Here is a 20785-nt window from a genome sequence, read left to right on the forward strand (position 1 = left end):
GGTAGACAGCTTCCTGAACTTAGTGCTTGCTTCTGACAGAGGCACCAGCTCAGTGTTTGTACCAAGCCATGATACTGTGTCCTGTCCTCAAGGCCCAGACCACAGCCCTGTACACTTGCATTCAGTCAAAAAAGTCAAAACTGGGGGCTGAAAACCCTGCACTGAACTCTGCCCTCATGACTATGGCTGTGCCTAATGCCACCTTGACCTCCTCTTAGTCAGCCACAAGATGACTTAATTCAGGGCTTGAGCCATTTAATTCAGAACACTTACATAGCAAGAGGTCTGATTTGGAGGATGGAATCTTGAAAACAGCCTGAAGTTCCTCTTAACCTGGGCAACATTTGAATGAACCCCAAGGGACCGAGGGCTTTGTGTGTGCCATCTGTGCTACTGCCTGAGGCCCTTCATTTCAGCTTTATTTTTTTATGAATTGTTGCCATCACAGAACGCTTCTCCCTCTCCTTCCCATCTCCTGCAGATTCTGAAGCCCTCAAGTGCCCATTCTCCCATGAAGGAGAGGTCGCGGGGTAAGTCGCTGTCCCCTCACCGAAGGCAGGCCAGCCCTCCGAGACGGCCGTTCAGAAGAGACAAATCGTGAGTACTCCTGTGCTGTCACTGCTGCCATCGCTGGCGTACGAAGTTGGGGGTGATGATACATTTATTATTTGACAGTGTACAAAACGTAGACGCTGGCATTTATAGGAAAACTGTACCAGGATCTTGACTGCCTAAGAGGCTCTCCAGTCCAGCAGTGCTGCTTGTCCCGGCGCTGCTGTGGTTACTGGCCCCTGATGGCTCCTCTGTACGGTGTCACTGGGAGCCCTGGTGACTCTTGTTTGGTTCAGCTCTACTGGGTGTTGGATGGCTGAGATAATGGAGGTATGGGTTCCACCTTTTATTTTTTTTCCAGTTTTTATACAGTACATTTTTGGGAGAAATGAAGAACATATCTTGGGGTGCAGAAGGCCTTTGCAGGGAGGAAAGCAGTTTGATCATATTTTGGGGTGTTCAGACATACATTTTAGAAACAGGAGAAGATCTCCCAGTGGTGTGGGGTGCTCAGCTATCACCGCTCCAAAAGAAGTTGCATTTCCTGTGAGCAGCACTGGTGTTGGGCTGCTATCCAGCTTAGAGGATTGTGGAAGAAGTCAGTCTTTCTCTTCTTGCCAAAGCAGGACTAGCCCTCCCACTGTAAACTTTTGATTCTAATCGGTTTAAAAAACCAGGCTACTTCATTCATGCTTCGTAGCTGTTTGTTTTTCTGCGAGTGACTGGGGAGGAACGGACTGTGACTGCAAGCGATACCTCTAAATGGACAGGAGTGAGCTGCCAGGCCTTTTACAGCCACCAGCACACTCCATACCTTAGATGCGGAAGAGTCACGCTCGAGCTGCACTGCTTCGTGCCAGGAAGCTGACAACTGCGAAAGCCCACACGTCACCCACATTAGTCACGCATTTATGATCACCTCTTTTTAAATAGGCTCCCGGACTACTGTCTCAGCACTTATTTATTTATTTTGAAGTGGCTAACAAAGACATTAGGCTAACTTTCTAAAGATAACTTCCAGATAGTTTAGCAGCAGATGATTTCACAGCAGGCTTTTATTTTAACTTGTGAATTCATACTTGGTCCGCGGTGCTGTGCTTTAGATGTCATCACTGCGTGCTCCTTGCTTAGTGTGTGAGTAATTACAGTCATGGCAGGCCCTGCTCCCCCCCAGCCTCATCTACTGGGTTCTTTTGGAGGGATGAGGTCCTCTCTGGGTTTCTCCTAATGCAGTGCAGAAGTGCAACGCAGGCATTGCAGCTTTATCTACGTTGTATGGTATTCTGAGCCAAACCCTCCTTCTTATCTCATGGGGATCTTAGTGCTGGTGCTGAGAGCGGGAGTCTAAGAACAGCAAGAGATGCACTATATGAAGTTTCCAGTGTCCTTTCTTCCTCCCTCTCTTTAATTAAAGCCAGTCTGGGTGGTTAGGATTCTATAATTCTCTTCTGTTAAGTACTTACAAACTGAGACGTGTTTGCTTTTTTGTTGTGAGAATAGCTGAGAACCTGGAATGAACTAGCAAATCAAATGCTTCTATAAACTATACACTGCCAGGATTATTTAGGTTTAAGAATGTTGCTGCAGGAGCTTTTCCATTGCATGCTAAGTAGGGAGAGACTGATTGCTCAGTCTTGAAGTTTAATTTATTTGGAATTGTGAATATAGTAACAGCATGTGTTTAAGTGAGATAACTGAAGTGAATGGCTTGATAGTACCAATCTGTAAGATGCCTGGAAAGTGTAAGGTGTTCGTCTCAGGCTTTCTGTTTGGCTGACTCTAGAATTTCATGCAGACTTAGGCAGTGGGAAGGAGTAGTCTGAGACTTACGTTACCATGTGAGAGACCTTGCCCATTGACCCTCAGTTTTCATGTTGCTGCAAAAGCCAGAGGATGGACAGCTTTTCTTCGCTGGTGGTGGGCTTTAATGGGAGCTTACTTGAGTAGCTCAGGTTATGCTCGTTTATGTAAGAAATTCAGCACGCTCGTGCTTGCAGCGAGAAAACTGGATGTAGATGGCCTCAGTTTGAAGTAAGCTGTACCTGGCTCTGCTGGTGCTCTCTGCTCCTGTGCGGCAGTGCCAGATTGCTCTCCCCTCCTCTCCTTGTAGGCCTGCGGTGGTGGACAAGAAGGGAGACCTGGCTACGCTCAACGAGGTGGGCTACCAGCTCCGCATCTAACAAAGCCATAGGCTGGACAGAGGGCTTCCTCGGTGCTTCCCACTGCACTTTACCCTCACTCCATTGGAAGGAAAAAGGAACGGGACTATTTATTAACTTGTGGACACTTACAGTAAAGGTTTTATCTAGAAAATAGAACAGAATTTTCTTGGTGGCTGTATTTATTTTCATTCAGTTCATGAAAAGGCATTAGTGAAGAGAACCTTCACTCTATCATGTAGGACATAACAGCAGTTGTATGTGAATTTCTGCAAGTAGAGTTTTGCTATGTGAGCATTAATGGAATTTGGACATTGTGCTGGCTGGTACCTTTGGGTGGGCTACAACTCATACTCTTAGTATTAAGATGTGCTGGGTGCAGTGTTTAAAAAAAAAATAAAATCACATTCAGTATTAATAGTCAGTTCAGCAATAAAAACAACCAGTGCAGCAGTGGCATGATTTTTTGAAGTGTCAACATTACCTCACAAAACTGAATAGATATGCAAAACTGTCAGTATTACTGTTTTGTAACAAGTTTGTACTGTTTCCCAGCATTCCTGGTAGTATTAAAATGGCACTGGACGTGCCCTGCCACCTCTTTGTTGTTCTGTGCATGTTGCTGAAAGACATTAATAGTAATATGCAAGTTGTATTCTTAAAAACACATTTTCTTGGGGAAAAATGAGTTTTTTAAAAAAATAATGATAATTGATTAATAATGAATTTCTAATATTTCATAATTTTTTATACTTTGTCACAAGCTTTTTGTCTTTCTTGACTACACTGCTGAAGCACAAGAAGAAGAGATTGCTGTTTTTGTAGAGACAAGTGTCCACAATAATGGTTTGTTGCTTGTGTATGTTATTGCAATCATGGAAAAAACGTCCAAATTGCTGAGTCTTTACACAGCTCTTTCAAGATTTGTGTGCAGCTTTGAACCTCGTCGTTGAAAGGCCAAGTGCTCTCAGATAGTGATGCCTTGACATCTTATATTAAGATCAGACATCACAGGCTGAAGTTAAGCTTCCACTGTGCTGCCGAGGGAATTTCTCTTGTATGCATCGTAATCACAACTGCTTAGTCAGACCTGAATAAGGAAGCTTGTATTGGAACAAGTTCAGCAATAAAATGCATGGTGTGTCTGAAATAACCAAGAACCAGGCTTGTCTGCTTCTTCCCTCTCTGCCCTTCTGCTGTGAGACTTGGCTAAGGACCTGTGATGGATGGCAGTGTTCACAAGTGACGTGGTAAGAGACTTTCATGCCTTTCACATGAATGAAGTTCTCTGGAAGCATTTGAGCGCTGCATTCATGAAAATATTTCATTAGGTGCCTAAGTAGAAACTGGATTATTCCAAACATCCAGCCTCTACCCTTTGTGCTGTGCTTATGGATTATACTGCCGTGGTCCTTGTGTACCTCCTCTTCTGGGCACGCACTTGTTTTGGAATCTCCTAGAAGACAGGACATTCTAACACAGTGACAGTAATACTGAATGAAATGGAATGATGTAAGCTCCCAAAACCCTTCCTGCATCAGCCAGGAAACGAATGAAAACAGAAGGAAATGAGTGCATATACCCAAACCTCACTGCTTGCTCAGAAGAGTCAGTGAACTCATCTCCCTAGGATAGAAAGCCAACAGAGACCCAGCAAGCTTCTACAAACAGCAAAACGCTCTTCGGTAATCATTCTTCACGAGGCCTGGAAAAAAGGCCTTTCAAATGTATTATACTTCCTTATACAAGATTACTTGATCAGTTACAGGGAGGCCTTTCTCATCCCTCTTTCCCCACCCTTTTTCACTCCTCTGTTCACAAAAGGAATTTTGGTTCAGGGGTGAAGTTGAAGAGAGGGAAGAATTTTTTTTAGTAGAAATTCTTGTGTAATTTGACATCAGCTACAGTCTTTGGTTTACACTTTGTGCTGCTCAGTGTCTTGTGACAGTTTTCTTCTTGTGTCTTAGATTTCTCATGGGTAAAATACTGTAGAAAAACTGACATGGTGATCAGCTGTATCATATAGCATGAGGGTATCTGGTATGTTTCTAGCTTTTTCAATGGAACCACAGTTTACTACTCTTTAACTCAAGAATCAGTGGTTGGTATATATCTATTACCAGGGTCCAGAGCGATCTGAGTTATTTCTTCTTAGCCTCTAACTTATACTGAAGCTCTTTTATGCTACAGAGCTGTTCTGAGGTGGTTCTTGTTCAACTGAAAATTTCTCTTGAAACTTGCTTATTATGGCATTTGTCTTAATGGTGGTTCTAGTGGCTGTTTTGTTACCTTACTGCAAAATGGTCAAATAATGTAGAAAACATGCATGCTGTTCTTTGTTTTTTTTCATTACTTGTATGCTTACGCACAGTGTGAGACTTCAATAAAATATCATGGTAGTCTTTGTAGTGACTCAGGGTTGCTTTTTGTCTTGTCTAACACTGGCTATTATTGGTAAGTGTCCAGGTTGTGATATTCCAGAGAATACCCAAGTCATTTTAAAATGTCACACTGACACAATATTTAAATACAGGACAAATAGAGAAGGTCAGAGTTGAGCACATCCAAAGCATTTGCTTTTAAATTAGTATAAAATTTAAGATTCAGACCCGCCCTACAGCATGTTTGGAATGGCCTATGGAAGTACTTCCTGCCATAGAAGAGATTGGAACTGACATGAAACCTGTCCTGTGAAAGAGCTGAGGCTTTAAGCAAAAGCTTCTCTGAGTGCCAGACAAGGGCTGCTTAAGACCTACTTTACCTCTCTCTTCCTGTTAAATCCCTTTGCAGAGGTACTCAGAAGGAAGTGGCTCAAAAGTAACTCCACAATAAAATATTATTTCCAGCTCATTACAAAGTTTGACGTGCACACAAACTCTTCCCTTTACTTGAAGAAATGCACAGTTCTCAGAGAATAATCAGTTTTACTCAGATTTACAACAAAGACCATTTACAGCATTTCTGTGAAAAATAATGCCATTTTAAGACTGGCAGATGTTTTCCATTATCAAAGAGGAAGCTCATGTAAACTTTTTTTTGCCTCAAAGACTTCATAAAGTAATTCAAACTCTTAAAAAAAGTCTCTTTAAAAAGTCTACTTTACCCAGCACTACCAAATCAGCATGCAAGCAAAACATTTAAACCGAACCGGCAGTGCTCAAACTAACTTTAAAAAATAAAGATCACATCAAGAGAGGAGGTGGGAGTAACTGTAGCTACATGGGAGGTCCTTTGGGTGTTACCGTTCAACCAGCCTGAACTCTGCCAGCAATGGCAGGTGGTCAGAGGAGTTATTTTCATTGGGAAGACCATTAACAGTCCAGAGATCTTTCTCTGTTAGAAGTGCCAGCCTTCCGAGGAGCTTCAGACCTCCGTGAAGAGAATCCTCTGTTCCTAAGTGAAAACAAACAGACAAAAACATTCACTGTAGACTAAAGTAAAAAAAAAAAAGTAATAGATGGCATTCATACATTTTCAGAAAGAACAGAACATGACAGTCTGTGGTTTTGTATGGAACAATAACCAAACAAGATGGTTTGGAATTTTTTCAATTTATTACTGTTCCCACACAGAAGGGCTTGCTCCCACAAGAGCTGCAGTGCTCAGGACACAGCCTCTGCACTTTGCAGGAGGGGGAGCTGAGGTAAGAAGGGAAAGGGATTTATTTGTCCATTGTACCTTCCCTGAAAAAACCCTGATACAATCCAGTCTTATTCCTTAGCGCAGCAGCATGGCTGTACAGAACTGACATTTGCAAAATTAAGAATCTCATGAGATTTACTGGGACACACAACATTTCTATATCCTCAAGCATGCAGTTCTCCAGCAGGCAGACAATACTCTCTCTGCTGAGGATGAAAGCATTTTGGCATCTTCATTCCTAATTGCTTGTCATAAGAAATGGATCTTACCCAGTGTTGCCTGCTAACTTTTCATCATAGCCTTAAAAGAAATCTTAGAAGTACCAAACCTCCTCCCCCTCTCCCCCACAGTAAAAGCATCACATTGGTCATGGTAGAGGGGAAGACGAATGAGAGCGTTTTACAACTTTATTATTATTACACTATATTTAAAATGTGTCCTCATTAAAAACAAACAAATAAACAAACAAACCACAAAGCAATCAGCAGCAGCAAGAACTTTTTTTTTTGCATTAAGAAATTCTATTGAGACGAGATCCTTTGTGATGCATCAAACCTCTCATGGGTAAAATGAGAGAGCAGACTATTCTGCACCCCTACCTGTTGGTTGCAGAGATCCTACGGAGGGAGCTGAGAGCTTTTCAGGAATGGCCCAAAACAGCAGGTGCAACTTTTGACAAAAATGTGCATGTAATGAACGTGTATGATCAGCTGATTTCAGAAATTCCAGCTGAATGTTTTAAGGGCTGGCTTACAAGTAGAACTATGTAAAGGATCGCCCAGCAACTGCTAAACTCCTTGCAGAGTTCAGGATCTTCACCCCCTTTGCAAACTGCTAGCTTACCAGGCCTCTGACAACCCAGCAGCTGCTTTCTGCTGCCTTGAAGGAAATCCTTCTTGCTGTAAAAATATCTCAGTGTCTTTAGAGCACGTCTGCTCAGCTCTTGAGCCAAATGTATTATTTGGCAGCACCTGCACTTCTACAAAGCAGCAGTTCATTGCTACAGAGAGCGTGGTCTGTATGCAGTGATTCATGCCAGCTCAGGGCATGCACTTTGGAAGCAACCAAATCAAATCCTGCAGCACCCACGTAAGTACTAACTCCCTTTTCACAGAAACATTTCCAGAAAACCAAACTAAGTTCTTGGTAAGCATACCATACATTTTTAAGTCACAGAGCACTCAGATTGCACAGAACTCGGGAGGAATTTAGAGACTCTGTTCTAGAGAAGCTTTTCATTTGCTGTATGCGTTATGACTAACAAGGCTTTGGTACATTCACTCAATGAATGTTAATGATCTAGACCCAAAGCATGAGAGATGAAGGTGCAGTTTTCATTTCAGTTACCAAGAACAACATCAATCCACTAAAATCAGTGGTAATCTGCACTGGGAGCAGGATTAGAATCCAGGTTTCTTTGCTCAGAGTTCTGCAGAGCCATTTATCTGATGGCACTGCGCTGTGCACTCATGGCTGGTAATGGCATAAGACACGCAGCTAACTGTAACGTGAAAAGCCTGCTGCTCAGGAGCACCACAGTAACACACAACTACGATCAAAGCAGTGCAGTTCCCCACCAGGAAAGGCACCCACAGAGGCACTGCATCTTTCTTGCACCATCTGGTGAGTTTTAGCTGCAACTGCAATCAGGAGAGTGACAACTGGGCTTCTGCCTGTGCCTCCTCTCAGAGGAAAGGCCATTCACTTGACATTAATTACGCCAAGACTATCTGAAAAGTAATTTTCTAGGAAGCAGTTCATTTAGCAGCTTTGGCACGTGTTAATAAAATTGCCATTTTATTGACTGAATGATTGGAAAAACGACTTTGTTGTAGGTCTGGCCACTCAGATCCTCCAGGAGTCAACAGTATTTTCCAAGTGCTACTTACATCACTGATTTTCTGTAGCCTTAGCTCTTGGTTTCCATGCTGAGATGGGAACTACAAGAATGTTTCTGTAGGTGAGAGTTTGCCCATTCCAGCTGTGGTAGGTTGACAAGGCAGCCATACCTCTGAGGTACTCGATATGGATCAAATTATCACGTTTCCCTTACAACCAGATCCAGAAGTTCCCTTTTAGCATCTCTGAAAAATAATTAGAAGTTGGTTTCTTTACCTGGTTGGGCAACAGAATCATCATTTGCTGCAGAATAGAAAATATAATCCACAGTGACTGCGCTTCGGGAGTGACAAGTTGTTACTTCTGGCAACCCATTTTCAGGGAAGTAGTGAGAATAGACTGAAGACAACTTAAAACGGTGCTGCAATTTTGAGGATAATCTAGATGGAATCAAAAGAAAAACATTTTATTTTCTTGCATTTCCTAGAAAAAGCCATCAAATGTTTCTTGTTCAAACAAAATAAACATCTGGATATGCAAGCAAACTGGTGTTTTCCTCAAGCAATCAGTCTCATCGCTTTTTGTGCTAGAAATGTTTATATAAGACTAGCTTATGAGAAAGGGACTGGCTGTGAAACTCATCTCTACCCGTGCCTTACTGTATGTAAAGAAATCAATGTTGTTTTTTTTTCCTGAACTAAAACTCGAGTGTTTTCAAGTTAGGCTATACCTAAACTTTCCTCTACTCAGGCTCCTGTTCTGCCTTTCCTCATCAGCAGCCTGTCTGCTCCTCTTCAGTTCATCTCATCTCATGTATGTATTCAATTCTGAAAGAAAAAGGCACAATTGCACCTTTCAGCAGAAGAGCTCTTCTCTCTATCCCAGCTCCCATCGGCTCAGCAAATCACCTTTTCCTCAGCTGTACCGCCTCGCCCTGCATGGCTGCATTTTAAACCTGATCTGCAGTATGTTCTTAAAATAAAATGTTTTGCTATTGTTTTTACAATTAAATCAGCCTGGATGGCAGTGGGTACAATACAAGAAAGCAACAATTTCTGCCCTGGAAATGGATGGGGAATAAGTTCCTCTTTTCAACTGATTCTACTGCCAACAGTTATACGTTGCAGCTTCTGTGGACTCCTGCATCCTGTGTTTTGATGACCTTTTCCATCTATGTTTAGCAGAAGCGCAGCTTTCCTGAGACAGTGCAGCCTGCCCTAACAGCCTGACACCAGCCAGTGCCAAATGGTTAAGCAGGGAGTGAGATCTGGTTAAACTTCAGCAGTCCTGTGACTCACAGCCTAGCCAACAATCATTGCATCTACACCGATTAAGTCATGTACAACAGCTTTTTCTTCCATGACTTTTCCTTACCATTGCTCAAGTACTTGTGCGGTGTTGTTCAGCAGTTGGTTTTACTTCTGCTGAAAGCAAAGAGTGTTTGTCTGTTTTATATCTACTGCCTGGAAATTTGTCATAGTGAGTATATTCTGTACTTAACCCTTCAATATTTGCTCATGTTCTGCTAGCTCTAGATGATTTTCCAGTTAATTCCCTCCCAGCTTTTTTTTTTTCTTAAATCAAGAGACCCAAGTCCATTTAGTCACTCTTCAGATCAAAGCTATTCCAATGACTTTGATCATCCTTGTTACTTCATTTCCCTTATAAGATGAAGCAAAAACCTGCAAGCAGTCTTCAACATGTGGCATGATACAGATTTATTTACACTGTAGCATTCCATTTTCTGTACTGTTATCAACTCCCTTCCTCAGAACAGTTATTCCTTGCCTTTTTGTTTGCTAGGGGTTTCAATCTATTAGCAGTGATACCAAGATCTCAATTCTGATAAGACATGGCTAACTTAGAGCCTGATATCACACACAGACCATTAAATGAGCTTCCTTCTCTTTTGCTTTATTTTACATGCTTTTCCCAGTTTGGTAAAGGCAAGTATATTCTTCCTCTAAAAATAAACAAACAAACAAACACCTGTTTCTTCACAGCAGTCTACTGATTATTTTGCCAGATGGGCAGATTGGGATCAGTGTGCATCTTATATCCACGTCTGAAATCTGAAAAAGTTTGGTCTAAAAACAAAACCAATACAGCCCCCTCTCTCCCCCCCCAAATATCCAAGATCCAGTCAAAGGAATGCACCTTCTCCCCAACAACACGTACTTTTCAGATGCTATTACAATCTCTTTGGTGTTATCCGATGTTGCTTCCTCTGTTTTTTCTCCTGTCAAATAAAAATACATTCAGTTTACATTCAAAGAGTAGGATGTAGGTGAGACTATAATACTGAAAAGCTACAACAGAATATCTGAATATCTGTAAGTATGTTTATTTCTTGCGGCAAGCAAGGTACAATTCACAAAACTGGACTGAATTACTCTGTTCCATTATTTAGATTCCCTACATCACATTATTTCAAATTGTTCTGTCTGACGCACACAAAAGGTGGATGAAAGATGCAATACCACTCAACAAGGAATCACTTTCTTTCCCCATTTGTCTCGTGAGATACTCTTACTGTAATACATGAACACTGGAGCAGAACGTAGGCTGATGCTACATGCTGCATTCCTCTCTCTTCTCCCTGTCACAGCACAAGCAGTTTTCCTGATGCAAACACAGTAATCCTGATGTGATTATCTGTCAGCTCCTGAATGGCAAATTCTGTGTCTTCTCAAAGATTTAAATCTGGAAATGCTTATCTTGTACAATATTCAAATTCACACGTGAACAAACAACCTTACACTCAAACAAGCCCAACAATAAGTTTGTGCAAGCTCAAGGCAATTTTTTCCCCTTCTACTATAAAAGATCATCTGTTTTTCAGTGCTTCCTGAAGGATGCTTTCAAAGGACCACAAAATCCATCAATCCCAAAACTGACCTGCATCATCTTCTTTTTGCTGCTGTTTTATTTCATACACACAGTTTTGTGAAATACCTAATTTTTTGGGCCAAATCGGAATAGATAAGATTCTTTGTCCCCTTGGAAACTGTTCTTGTCCAGAGACCTAAGAAAGACAACATGACAACATGCTTTTTCAGAAGAAATTTGATTAAAAAAAAACCCCTGACATGACCACACATTTTCTGTACATTAAAAATGTAAGCAAAAAACAGCCCCTTAGAATAAGCATTTTATAGAAACTTAACAAGCCATCTTGGGTTGGAAGAGACCTTAAAAATCACCCAGCCTCAGCCCTCAGCCATGGGCAGGGCTGCCCCCAGCTCAGCTGCCCAGGGCCCACACAACCCAGCCATGACTGCCTGCAGGGATGGGGCACCTCAGCTTCTCTGGGCAGCTGTGCCACTGCCTTGCCACCTCTCTGTGAAAAGCTTTTATCTAAACCTAACTTCTTTCACTTTAAATCATTACCTCTTGTTTTACCACTACACTCCCTGATAAAGTGTCTCTCCCCATCAGTGAAGGGCCACAGTGAGGTCTCCCTGCAGCCTTCTCCAGGCTGACCAGCCCAACTCCCTCAGCCTTTCTTCACAAGAGAGGTGTTCCAGCCCTCTGAGCATCCTCATATCTCCTCTGGACCACTAAAACAGGTGCACATCCTTCCTGTGCTGGGGGCCCAGAGCTGAACACAGTACTCCAGTGGAGTCTCATCATTCCCTCTGTTTACTCCTATCAAGATATTTTGCAGCTACCTAATTTTCCAAGATAGCTGTTGTGACACGAAGCTGAGAGATTACTGAGAACACTGTTTGCAATGTAACAGGATTGAGTATAGACATCTCCCTAGCAGAATCTTATTTTATCTTTTTTATGCTTATTCTGGGATCAAGTAAGGACAAAGACGGGCTAAAAACAACTACCCACTGGCAACAAACACCACTGAGGCTATTTTCCTATTTTCTCATTGTACACAGTTCTGTGCTTCCTATTAAATAGCCTTTGACATATCCAAGAGCTACGGCACACAAGAACTTACAAAGAAAACCATCTAACCTGAAACAGTTTAGCCTCAGCACCCAATCCCATATTTGATTTTTACAATTATTCTAACCACTGTAATTCAAAGCTCATCTAAAACAAAAGTCATCTTCTCAGAGAGAACAATATGCAATTGATTAAGTGGTTATTTTCTCCTGCTTAAAGACCAGAGCACTGACAAACAGTGACACAATCATCCCCTGGATAACTGCATTTTAAGAACAATTAATTTGTTTGGCAGATTTTTCATTTCAGAGTGATAGAGGCAGATACAACATCCTGTAAGACACAGCTAACAAACCCAGGCTTAACTCCACAGCAAATTTCTAGCAATTCTCTTTAATCAGAATCAACTTTTTTCCAGGTAAGAAATGAAAAGCTTACCTTCCCTATAGCAAGTCCTTCATAATTTAACTTCCCTTCCTTTATAAATCTGTACAGCGGAGAACCAGGAACAGAATTGAAGTCACCACAGATGATAATTGGGCAGAAGATACCATTCTTCTGAGGGGCGACGCTAGCAATCTCTGCCAGGAGCATTGCAAGTTGGGTCAGTTTGATGTCCCCTCTCCTCGGGTTATACAGCAGATGCGTGTTAGCTATACAGATGGCAGCGTTAGTTTTACATGGAAATTTAGGCTGCAAAAGTAAGACTAGTCCAACGTTGTCTCTGTCCAAGAGTGGAATATCACGGCGAAAAAACTCCACGGGATTTGATGACATCAGGCTAAATTTAGAAGTTTTGAAGCAAATAGCACAGCCATCAGGTTTTCTTCCTGTCCGCATTTTGTACTCACAGTGATACCCTGCAGGAAAGGAAAATAAAAACAGAATACTATTAAAAAAATACAGATTCATTACAAAAAAAAAAAGAAGTTACACTTCACACTACTTTTGCCCCTCCCACAGCAGTAAAGACTCAGTCTGAAGTAAGGAAGCCTAAGGGAAGTTCACTGCACTTTTCACATTCCTTTCTTTAATGTTCATCATTGAACTCTGCATCTTTTGAGGTTAAATTTTCTGATGCTTATGTTATTTTGGAGGACAGATGACTTCAATGGGAATTATTTGGTGTCACTAAATACAAAGCTAACAGCAGAGTTCCTAAACAATATCCATCACAAACTCCCTAAGAGAAACTCAGACCTGAATGGCTTCTGACAGAAATACCAAAACAACTGGGTCCCGATAAAAAGAAACTTATGTAAAACTTAGTTCCTGTATCTTTCAAGTTGATGGGGATCATCCCCAGTATCTCGTTTTTCAAAAATAATTGTTTTAAGATGGCATTGAGCTGCCATCTTCAAGTCAGGAAATAGTTCAGTATTAACTGCCCCAAATAAATTTCAGCTAGAAATGTAAAAATGTAAGTTTTTAGTACTGTATTTATCCAGTATTCTTTAAGTGAGAATTATTTAACATAACTAACGATACATAAGTAATCAAATATCACTAGCAATCATTAGACTTCACTAATGAAGGCTTCAAAATATGGTTCAGTAAGGAACACAAGAAGCATTCTGTCCCAACTTCAGTTTAAATACTGTAGGAAATTTGGTCCAATACCTTTCACAGTGTATAAGCATTTAAATAGTTTAAGATACCAAGCATCTTCTTCTCTATTCATGTTAGAGAAAAAAAAAATAAAATAAACCAAACAACCAAAATATAAACCACAAGTCACATCAATGGAAGTAGACTTGCATAACAAAGGCTTTTTTTCTGGATATTACCTGTGAAGCATATCAGTGATTAAAAAAAACCCAACCGTGCTGGCCATAAGATTTTCATCATACCTAAGGATTCCAAACTTGACTTGATCTCTTTCCTATAGTGGTCTTCTTGGACTTCTTGTAAACAAAGTACCTGAGGCAAAAAAAAGTTTACAACAAAAGTATCACTTTGTCTCTCTGTTGGCAGCCTCTGTACGTTCAGACAAAACCAAGAAGATGTTAGATTTTTTTTTTTTTTTTGCCCCATAATCCTACAGAAGGATTCAGTCTCCCACTAAAAACAAAAACAAAACCTTAAAATGAAATATTTGACAATGAAAATCAGCCGTTCAGTCTTGCATGTCCTTCGTACTAAATAATTTCTGGCACAGTTGAAGACACAGACTTCAGCCCTAGAGGTTCAGAATCTGACAATGCCACAGAGAAAGGTGCCCTATTTTCCCACTCTACATCTATCATCAGATGTGCTGAAGACACAATGCTGCACTGAGTGGATCTTCAGCTATACTTGCATAAACTGTTTTTAAATTCAGTGCCTTCTTTACTGCACACTATTAAAGCATGCATTAAAGACAAAAGGAGATTTCTGTGAAGAGAAGGTTCTAATATTGAAAAATAATTTTGCTGCATGTCAGCAGAACATCGGAGTCATTTCAAAAAGACCAGGAAGTCAGGGACAAAAGGCAACCATGAGTATTGCATACTGTACAGTTTGCTTTTCCTCTAAGTTTGGACCATAAGTAATGCATTATAAATCATAAATCAGAACTTCTGTTAGGCATGACATAACCAACAGCTCAGCTGGATTCACAAGACAGCCCATCCACTAAACTAAAAACCATCAAGGATTGGCTACCCCATTTCATCAGTTCTAATAAATATTTCATTTCATCCGTTCTAATTAATAGCTACGTGCTTGTTTTCTACTCACATCTGCGTCCAGCTGTTTGATTTCTTGTAGAATGTTGGGAAATCTGTACGTCCAGATTAACAAACGCTGTCTGCAGTGTTTGTACAGGTGGGAGTTATCTTCTAACAAATTCTGTGAGAGGATGTTGTAGGACATGACTGTGAAATCAAATTTGGCTTCACATTCTCTATTACTTTGGTCAGTTTCTGCACTTTCCAAGATTTTCATTGTCCTGCTGTGCTGACAGAAATATTCCCAGTGTCTTTTGATATTTCCTGTTAAAAACACACACAGCAGAAAACCACATGACTTCTTACTGCTCTTAGAAATCATTCTACTACCAACTATTTGCCTTGGAAATTGCTTAACCAATTCTAAAAGCTTGTCTGATTAGCAGTGATTTATAATCTTCATTGAAGATGATCTTTATGTAAGCATCCGTAAACAGCACAACAAAACAGTTATATGCACTGCATTTCTAATTACTTTGAAAACAGGAAACTGGCATGTTCTAAGGAGATTGCTGCTGTCATACCATACCACCCCACTTTGCTCCTTCTTCCTTGCAGGAAGGCTGCCAGCCCAGGAAGTCAAATCCACTCTCAAAAACACAGGCTTATATCACTACCTGCCCCTACATCCTAAATGCAATGTATCTGCAATGAATTCAGCAAGGCTTCAAATATTACTTTCATAGTGGGAGAGAAGTCATGCTGCACCTTTGTGACACCGTAACATTTTTAAAACAGATGTTTTCTGGGAGAGGAACCAAGAAAAACAGTAACTCAAAAGAGGTGGGCAATGTTGCATCTGACTTGTTACAAGTTCAAACAAGGCCAAGAAGCAAAAAACCATTTTTTACCTTTCTTACTACTCTCACTTTTTTCATCTTGTGAGACAGAAACATATAAAGCTTCTTTCTGCTCAGAGAAGTTTGGTTCTTCTGGGGCTGGAGAATCCGGCTGGGTGCTGAGCCTCCTCTTCTTTGTCAGTGGTTCTTCTCCCTCAGATTTCATAGTGGGGTTAGGCAGGTGAAAGCAAGAATTTTGTGTGAAGTTATCGAGCTGCCAATTAGAATTCTGAAATTGCCTCCAAGGTCCAAAAAATGGTGGGAGCCTCCAGTTTGCTGAGAAATCAACCGGAACAGGCAGAGGGAACGAGGCCCATGGGCACTGTCCAGCCCATCTCATACAGGTGGGAACTGGGCTGCCAAAGGCAAATACCTGAGAACCGTTGACATGGGCGATCCAGTCTCGGCCCAGCCTCTGCACATGACGGGGCAGCATGGGGTGTCTACCAATGAAAGTGTACATTTTGTTACTTAAATCCAACAAAATGTGCCTATAGAAGGCTGCAAATGCAATATAAAAGCCCCTCTCTACAAGTTAACACACACAGGATATTCATTTTTCTATTAGTTCTAGTTCAACTACACGAGAGAAGAATCAGATTTTTAGATACCGCTTACACATTACAACCTCTTGGAATTTCAAATGTAGTTGGCACTTGTAGAAATGTAAACCTTAACCTGGAGGATGACTCGCAAAGCGAGACCTCAGGAACTGAGGCGGAATAGGGAAAAGGATACAAGCGCCATTTAATTTTCACACTCTCCCTCTTAGTAACTGTCTACAATTCCGCCTTGTTGCATTCAATGCCACATCTTCCCAGCGCTCAGCAGGACAACGTTTACAAAAAGTCACTCGGCGTGCTGCTTGAGCTTCTTCAAAAGGCTATTAGAAAGGAGTCAGAAAAGCACCGACTTGCAAGAAGTCGGGAATTTGCTGAAAGAGGCGCTGACAAGGACCGTGCCATGACGACAAGGAAACAGACGGTACGGATGCTCACTTCCCTTCAGGCGCCACAGACAGCAAAGAAATCTCACGCCTGCGCCGTCTTCCGCTGGGAACCGCAACGGCGCTTAAAGCAACCGGCCGGCACGGCCAGGCCTCCCGCAGCCGCACGCGGCGCCCCCGGGTTCCAGGCTGTTCTCCCGGCAGCTGCCCCACCGCCCAAGGGAGGCCGACGCGGCACCCAGGCCCGACGGAGGCCTCACGGCGCCCTCAGGCCCGGCACCCCGAGATCCTGATCCTCGCCCGCCGCTCTTTACCTCACGGCGGGCCCAGGGCCGGGCCCGGCCCTGCGGAGCCCCGCTAGCTGCTCCGCCGAGCCCTGGCTCCCCCAGAAGGGGTCATTCCAGGGCAGCGCCAGCTCCGCCCGCCGCCGCCTCCGCCGCCACAATCCCTGCCCGCCGCTTACCTCGCGAGGGCGCTAGCTAGGCCACGCCCGCTCGCCCGTGGGACTTGTAGTCCGAAGGCTGCCCTGCCGTCCCGCCGCCATCTTGGTTCTGGGAGGGCCGGCGCCAAGCCGCGCCGCCACGTTGGGCCCAGGGCGGGGTGAGGCGGCAGGCACCATCTTGGTTGTGGGCGGCCCGCCCTGCTGTGAGGAATTCGAGCGGGTGGGAGCTTGTGCGTCACCTTCGGCTCTCAGAGAAATGAAATGCTGCTGTTCTTACGTGCTAGGCATATTTTGGAGACAGAAGAGACACCCGTAGGCAGCAGCATCAACGGCAGTTATTTTCTGGAGCTGAGAGAATTTTCCCATAGCATGTAATTATTTTCTTTATTCTGATGTGCAGTAGCTGTGAGGACAGTTTTTTTGTTTTTTTTTAAGGTAAGCCTTTAAGAAAAGAAACATATGTTGGTGAACACAGAAACTGTAAACAAAAAATTAGAAGAGATTAATCATACATTGAAAATCTTTTCACTTCTGTATTTTGTTATTATTTCTTACTTTGCCCCAAGTAAAATTTAATAACCCAGTAACATTTAATTACATGTAATCTCTTCTAATTATTATTTTGTACATCTAGGCTATACTACCTATGTTAAGGGAGATTCTTTGAAATAGGTACCCCCAAATACAGGTTTGCAACTAGCAGCCAAGTCTTTCATGAATCATTTGAGCTTTGGAAACTCCCCAGTGATCTGAGGCTACTGGCTCACTGAGGAATGCTTTGATTGATTATGCTGAACACGAGAACAGCCATGGTGCTTCAGCAAAATGGTCCAGAACTCAGTTTCCTGCCTGCTAGAAGGGGTTGGCAAAAGGTGCCTCAAGATGTGCAGGGACCAAGCAAACTGCAGCTGAATGCTTTCCCTGCCTCTAGCTGCTTTGAGTGTAGTAGATTTCCTGAGCCTGATGCAGTTGTCTTTTCAGTAAATCTTAGTGGCTCTCTCCCCAGATATTTGAACTTGTGAACTTTTTCACAGAATCACGGAATCGTAGGAGTTGGAAGGGACTTCTGGGGATCATCTAGTCCACTCCTGCTGATAAAGCAGGTTTCCTACAGCAGGTCACACAGGAAGGCATCCGGGTGAGTTGTGAATATTTCCAGAGAAAGACTCCCTCCTTGGGCAGTTTGTTTCAGTGCTCTGTCCCCCTCGAAGTACAGAATTTTTCCCTCATGTTAGTATAGAATGTCCTGAGTTCCAGTCTGTGCCCACAGCCCCTTGTCTTATTGCTGGGTACCACTGAAAAAAGCCTGGCCCCATCTACTTGACTTCTGCCATTTGTATAAGTGTTGATAAGGTCCCCTCTCCGTCTCCTCCAGACCAAACAGCCCCAGGTCTCTCAGCCTTTACTCATAAGGGAAATGCTCCAGGCCTTTAATCATCTTTGGTGCCCCCCACTGAACTCTCTAGAAGTTCCCTGTCTTTCTTGAACCGGTGAGCCCAGAACTCAGCACAGTGCTCCAGATGTGGCCTCAGCACATTTTATTTTATTTATTTTAACGTGCTCCAGGATATCATTACCCTTCTTATTCTCAAGAGCAAACTGCTGGCTTTTTTTTTTTTTTTTTTTTAAATCAACAACATAATTTGAGAAAAGTTGTGCAAGGCTAGCTAGTATTCATCATGTGAAAGCTTGTTTATCTATTTATCTAATTCCTATCAGCCTCTGGCTGTGTTGAAAGAGACATTAAGCAGTGCACTCCCATCCATCTTCTCCATACAACTCATGATTCTGTGGACCATTAACATATCCTTTTGTGTTATTTCTTCTTCCCTGCCAAACCCCCCCCAGACCGTTTTGTTGTTCTAAATGAAAAAAAAAAAAAACAAAAACAAAAAACTATTCCATGTCTCTGATTATTTTTATTTTATTTTCCTCCTTCTGATGTTTCCTAGTTCTAATATTTATATATTCTCTGACTATACAAAATATCTAAAGCTTAGTCCAGCCATAGAACTGTAGTGTTGCAACACATCCCTCTCTATCTACTGAACTCCTACTGCTGCTTCTCTGCTCCTCTTCCCACCAAACTAACTTTTGAATAAGACAGATTTAAAATTGGCATGTTTTTCTCAGAAGGTGCAGAAGTGTTAGCTTTTGAAATTATGTATGTCCTGCTATGTCATTCACTAGAAATTAATCAGTGATGCCTTCAGTACCACTGATTTCTGTTGGTACCATTAAAACCTCAGAACTTCCACATCTTATAAGATGTAATTAGTAAGGACCACTTCATAAGCAATTTCATGTTGGAAGTGGTTGTTTAATCACGTTTTTGCACTGGAAGGTTGTATGAGCTGCATGTTATAAATACTTAGTATGCCATACTGGAAGACATTTCCTTGTTTCCTTGAGCAAGTGTGTCCTCTGGATTTATGCTACCATCAATGCAATCGGAGCAGCTGCAAACTTTTCACAGCTAATATTACAGAAGATGAGAATAATAAAGTATCCTGAGGTCATTCTAACCCCTTCCTTTCAAATTTAAACAAAACCTTAGAGTTTGTATGTACGTTAAAATTACTCCAACCAGAAGATCTTGTATTGGAATTTTTCCTTTAATGAAACTTCAGCCACATTATCATTGGTATAAGAAATCATTCACTATCCAATGGATTTCATTGCTTGTCTTTAGCTTTGGGACTTGGAAACTTACTTTGGAAGGATGGTGATCAATACCAATTTATCTCTGAAGTAATTCTTTTGATATTTACTTGCATGAGGTTGGATATACCACCTTGTCAAAGACATAAAAGACATGCTTCTCTCTAAAGATAAGTGGGTGTGGCAGGTGAGGTTCTATCCATGTCACCTTCTCTTCCTCATCTCTTAAGAAAGTGTCTACCCAAAGCAGGGTAGACCAGACAGTTCTTAGAAAATAAAAGTATAAAGAATCTTTCTAGCAACTTGACAGAATCATAAAATCATTAAGGTTGGAAAAGACCACTAAGATCATCTAGTCCAATGCCAACCCACCCCCGCCATGCCCACTGACCACATCTCTCAGTGCCGCATCTCCACGTTCCCTGAACGCCTCCAGGGATGGTGACTCCACCACCTCCCTGGGCAGCCTGTGCCACTGCCTCGCTGCTATTGCTGAGATGTTTCCTAATATCCAACCTGAACCTCCCCTGATGTAACTTGAGGCCATTCCCTCTCATCCTATCACAGTAACCCAGGAGAAGAGGCTGAACCCACCTTGCCAGCACCTCCTTTCAGGCAGTTGTAGAGAGCAATGGAGTATCTCCTGAGGTTCCTCTACAATGTTCTCTCCATCAGCTCCCCATAAGATCTGTGTTCCAGATCCTTTACAAATTCCTTGCCTGCTCTGGACGTGCTCGAGGGCCTCAATGTGTTTCTTGTAGTGAGGGACCAGTGATAGCTTGGAACGCCAAAGTAATCCAGATAAATCCGAGAGACAGGGTGCTATGAAAGTCACTTTCGGCCATTTCTGCCCTATGAGGTGTATATCTCCACACAGGATGACTCCTATTGGGATTGCACTGCTCAGAGCAGCAGCTGTGCGTGGATGCTACAACATTCCATTTGGAGGCACTGAGCTCCTCCGACCCGATCTTGCTGAGCTCTCCGGGCTTTCACAAGGAAATCTGAAGGCGCGTGATCCGTCTTCAGTCAGATCGGTCCCAGGAGGGGAACGTCCCGCTCCGTCGCGCCTCCTCCCCTGCCCGCGGAAGTCC

General features: G+C 42.4%; 2 protein-coding genes across 8 annotated transcripts in view; one reads left to right on the top strand and one right to left on the bottom strand.

Moving 5' to 3' along the window:
• The window catches only part of VASH2 (vasohibin 2), a 32360-nt gene extending 27241 nt beyond the window's left edge, over positions 1–5119 (top strand). For both annotated transcript variants that reach the window (XM_052681176.1, XM_052681167.1), the window contains 2 exons: positions 482–597; positions 2663–5119. In XM_052681176.1, coding sequence (XP_052537136.1) covers positions 482–597; positions 2663–2732 — 186 coding nt within the window. In that variant the 3' untranslated portion in view covers positions 2733–5119. The remainder of the gene's footprint in view (positions 1–481; positions 598–2662) is intronic.
• Positions 5120–5615: 496 nt separating this feature from the next.
• On the bottom strand, positions 5616–20761 carry ANGEL2 (angel homolog 2). 6 transcript variants are annotated; one of them, XM_052681057.1, is made up of 10 exons: positions 20286–20759; positions 17308–17471; positions 15655–16085; positions 14814–15067; positions 13946–14015; positions 12534–12955; positions 11091–11217; positions 10371–10431; positions 8469–8632; positions 5616–6104 (listed from the first exon to the last, which is right to left on the bottom strand). In XM_052681057.1, the coding sequence occupies exons 2-10, from the start codon at positions 17394–17396 to the stop codon at positions 5950–5952; spliced, it is 1773 nt and encodes a 590-aa protein (XP_052537017.1). In that variant the 5' UTR covers positions 17397–17471; positions 20286–20759; the 3' UTR covers positions 5616–5949. The 6 variants fall into 6 exon arrangements, 5 of the variants coding, with proteins under 5 accessions (XP_052537017.1, XP_052537043.1, XP_052537059.1 ...); XR_008206272.1 differs by lacking the exon at positions 8469–8632 and adding an exon at positions 8243–8437 and having other exon boundaries at positions 6018–6104; positions 20286–20761; XM_052681083.1 differs by lacking the exons at positions 17308–17471; positions 20286–20759 and adding an exon at positions 17052–17276.
• Positions 20762–20785: the final 24 nt, after the last annotated feature.

This window comes from Tympanuchus pallidicinctus, unplaced genomic scaffold (assembly GCF_026119805.1).
Source record: "Tympanuchus pallidicinctus isolate F22 unplaced genomic scaffold, pur_lepc_1.0 scaffold1, whole genome shotgun sequence".
NCBI lineage: Eukaryota > Metazoa > Chordata > Aves > Galliformes > Phasianidae > Tympanuchus > Tympanuchus pallidicinctus.

What these genes read in the sequence shown, in the direction of transcription:
- ANGEL2 (XM_052681057.1), bottom strand. Translation starts at nt 17,396, where the DNA reads ATGGGAAAATTCTCTCAGCTCCAGAAAATAACTGCCGTTGATGCTGCT. An exon ending in GTCAAGTTTGGAATCCTTAG is followed by an intron (nt 12,956 to 13,945) that starts GTATGATGAAAA and finishes CCTTTCCTGCAG; the next exon opens with GGTATCACTGTGAGTACAAA. An exon ending in TGATTCTGTTGCCCAACCAG is followed by an intron (nt 6,105 to 8,468) that starts GTAAAGAAACCA and finishes GTTTTCACTTAG; the next exon opens with GAACAGAGGATTCTCTTCAC.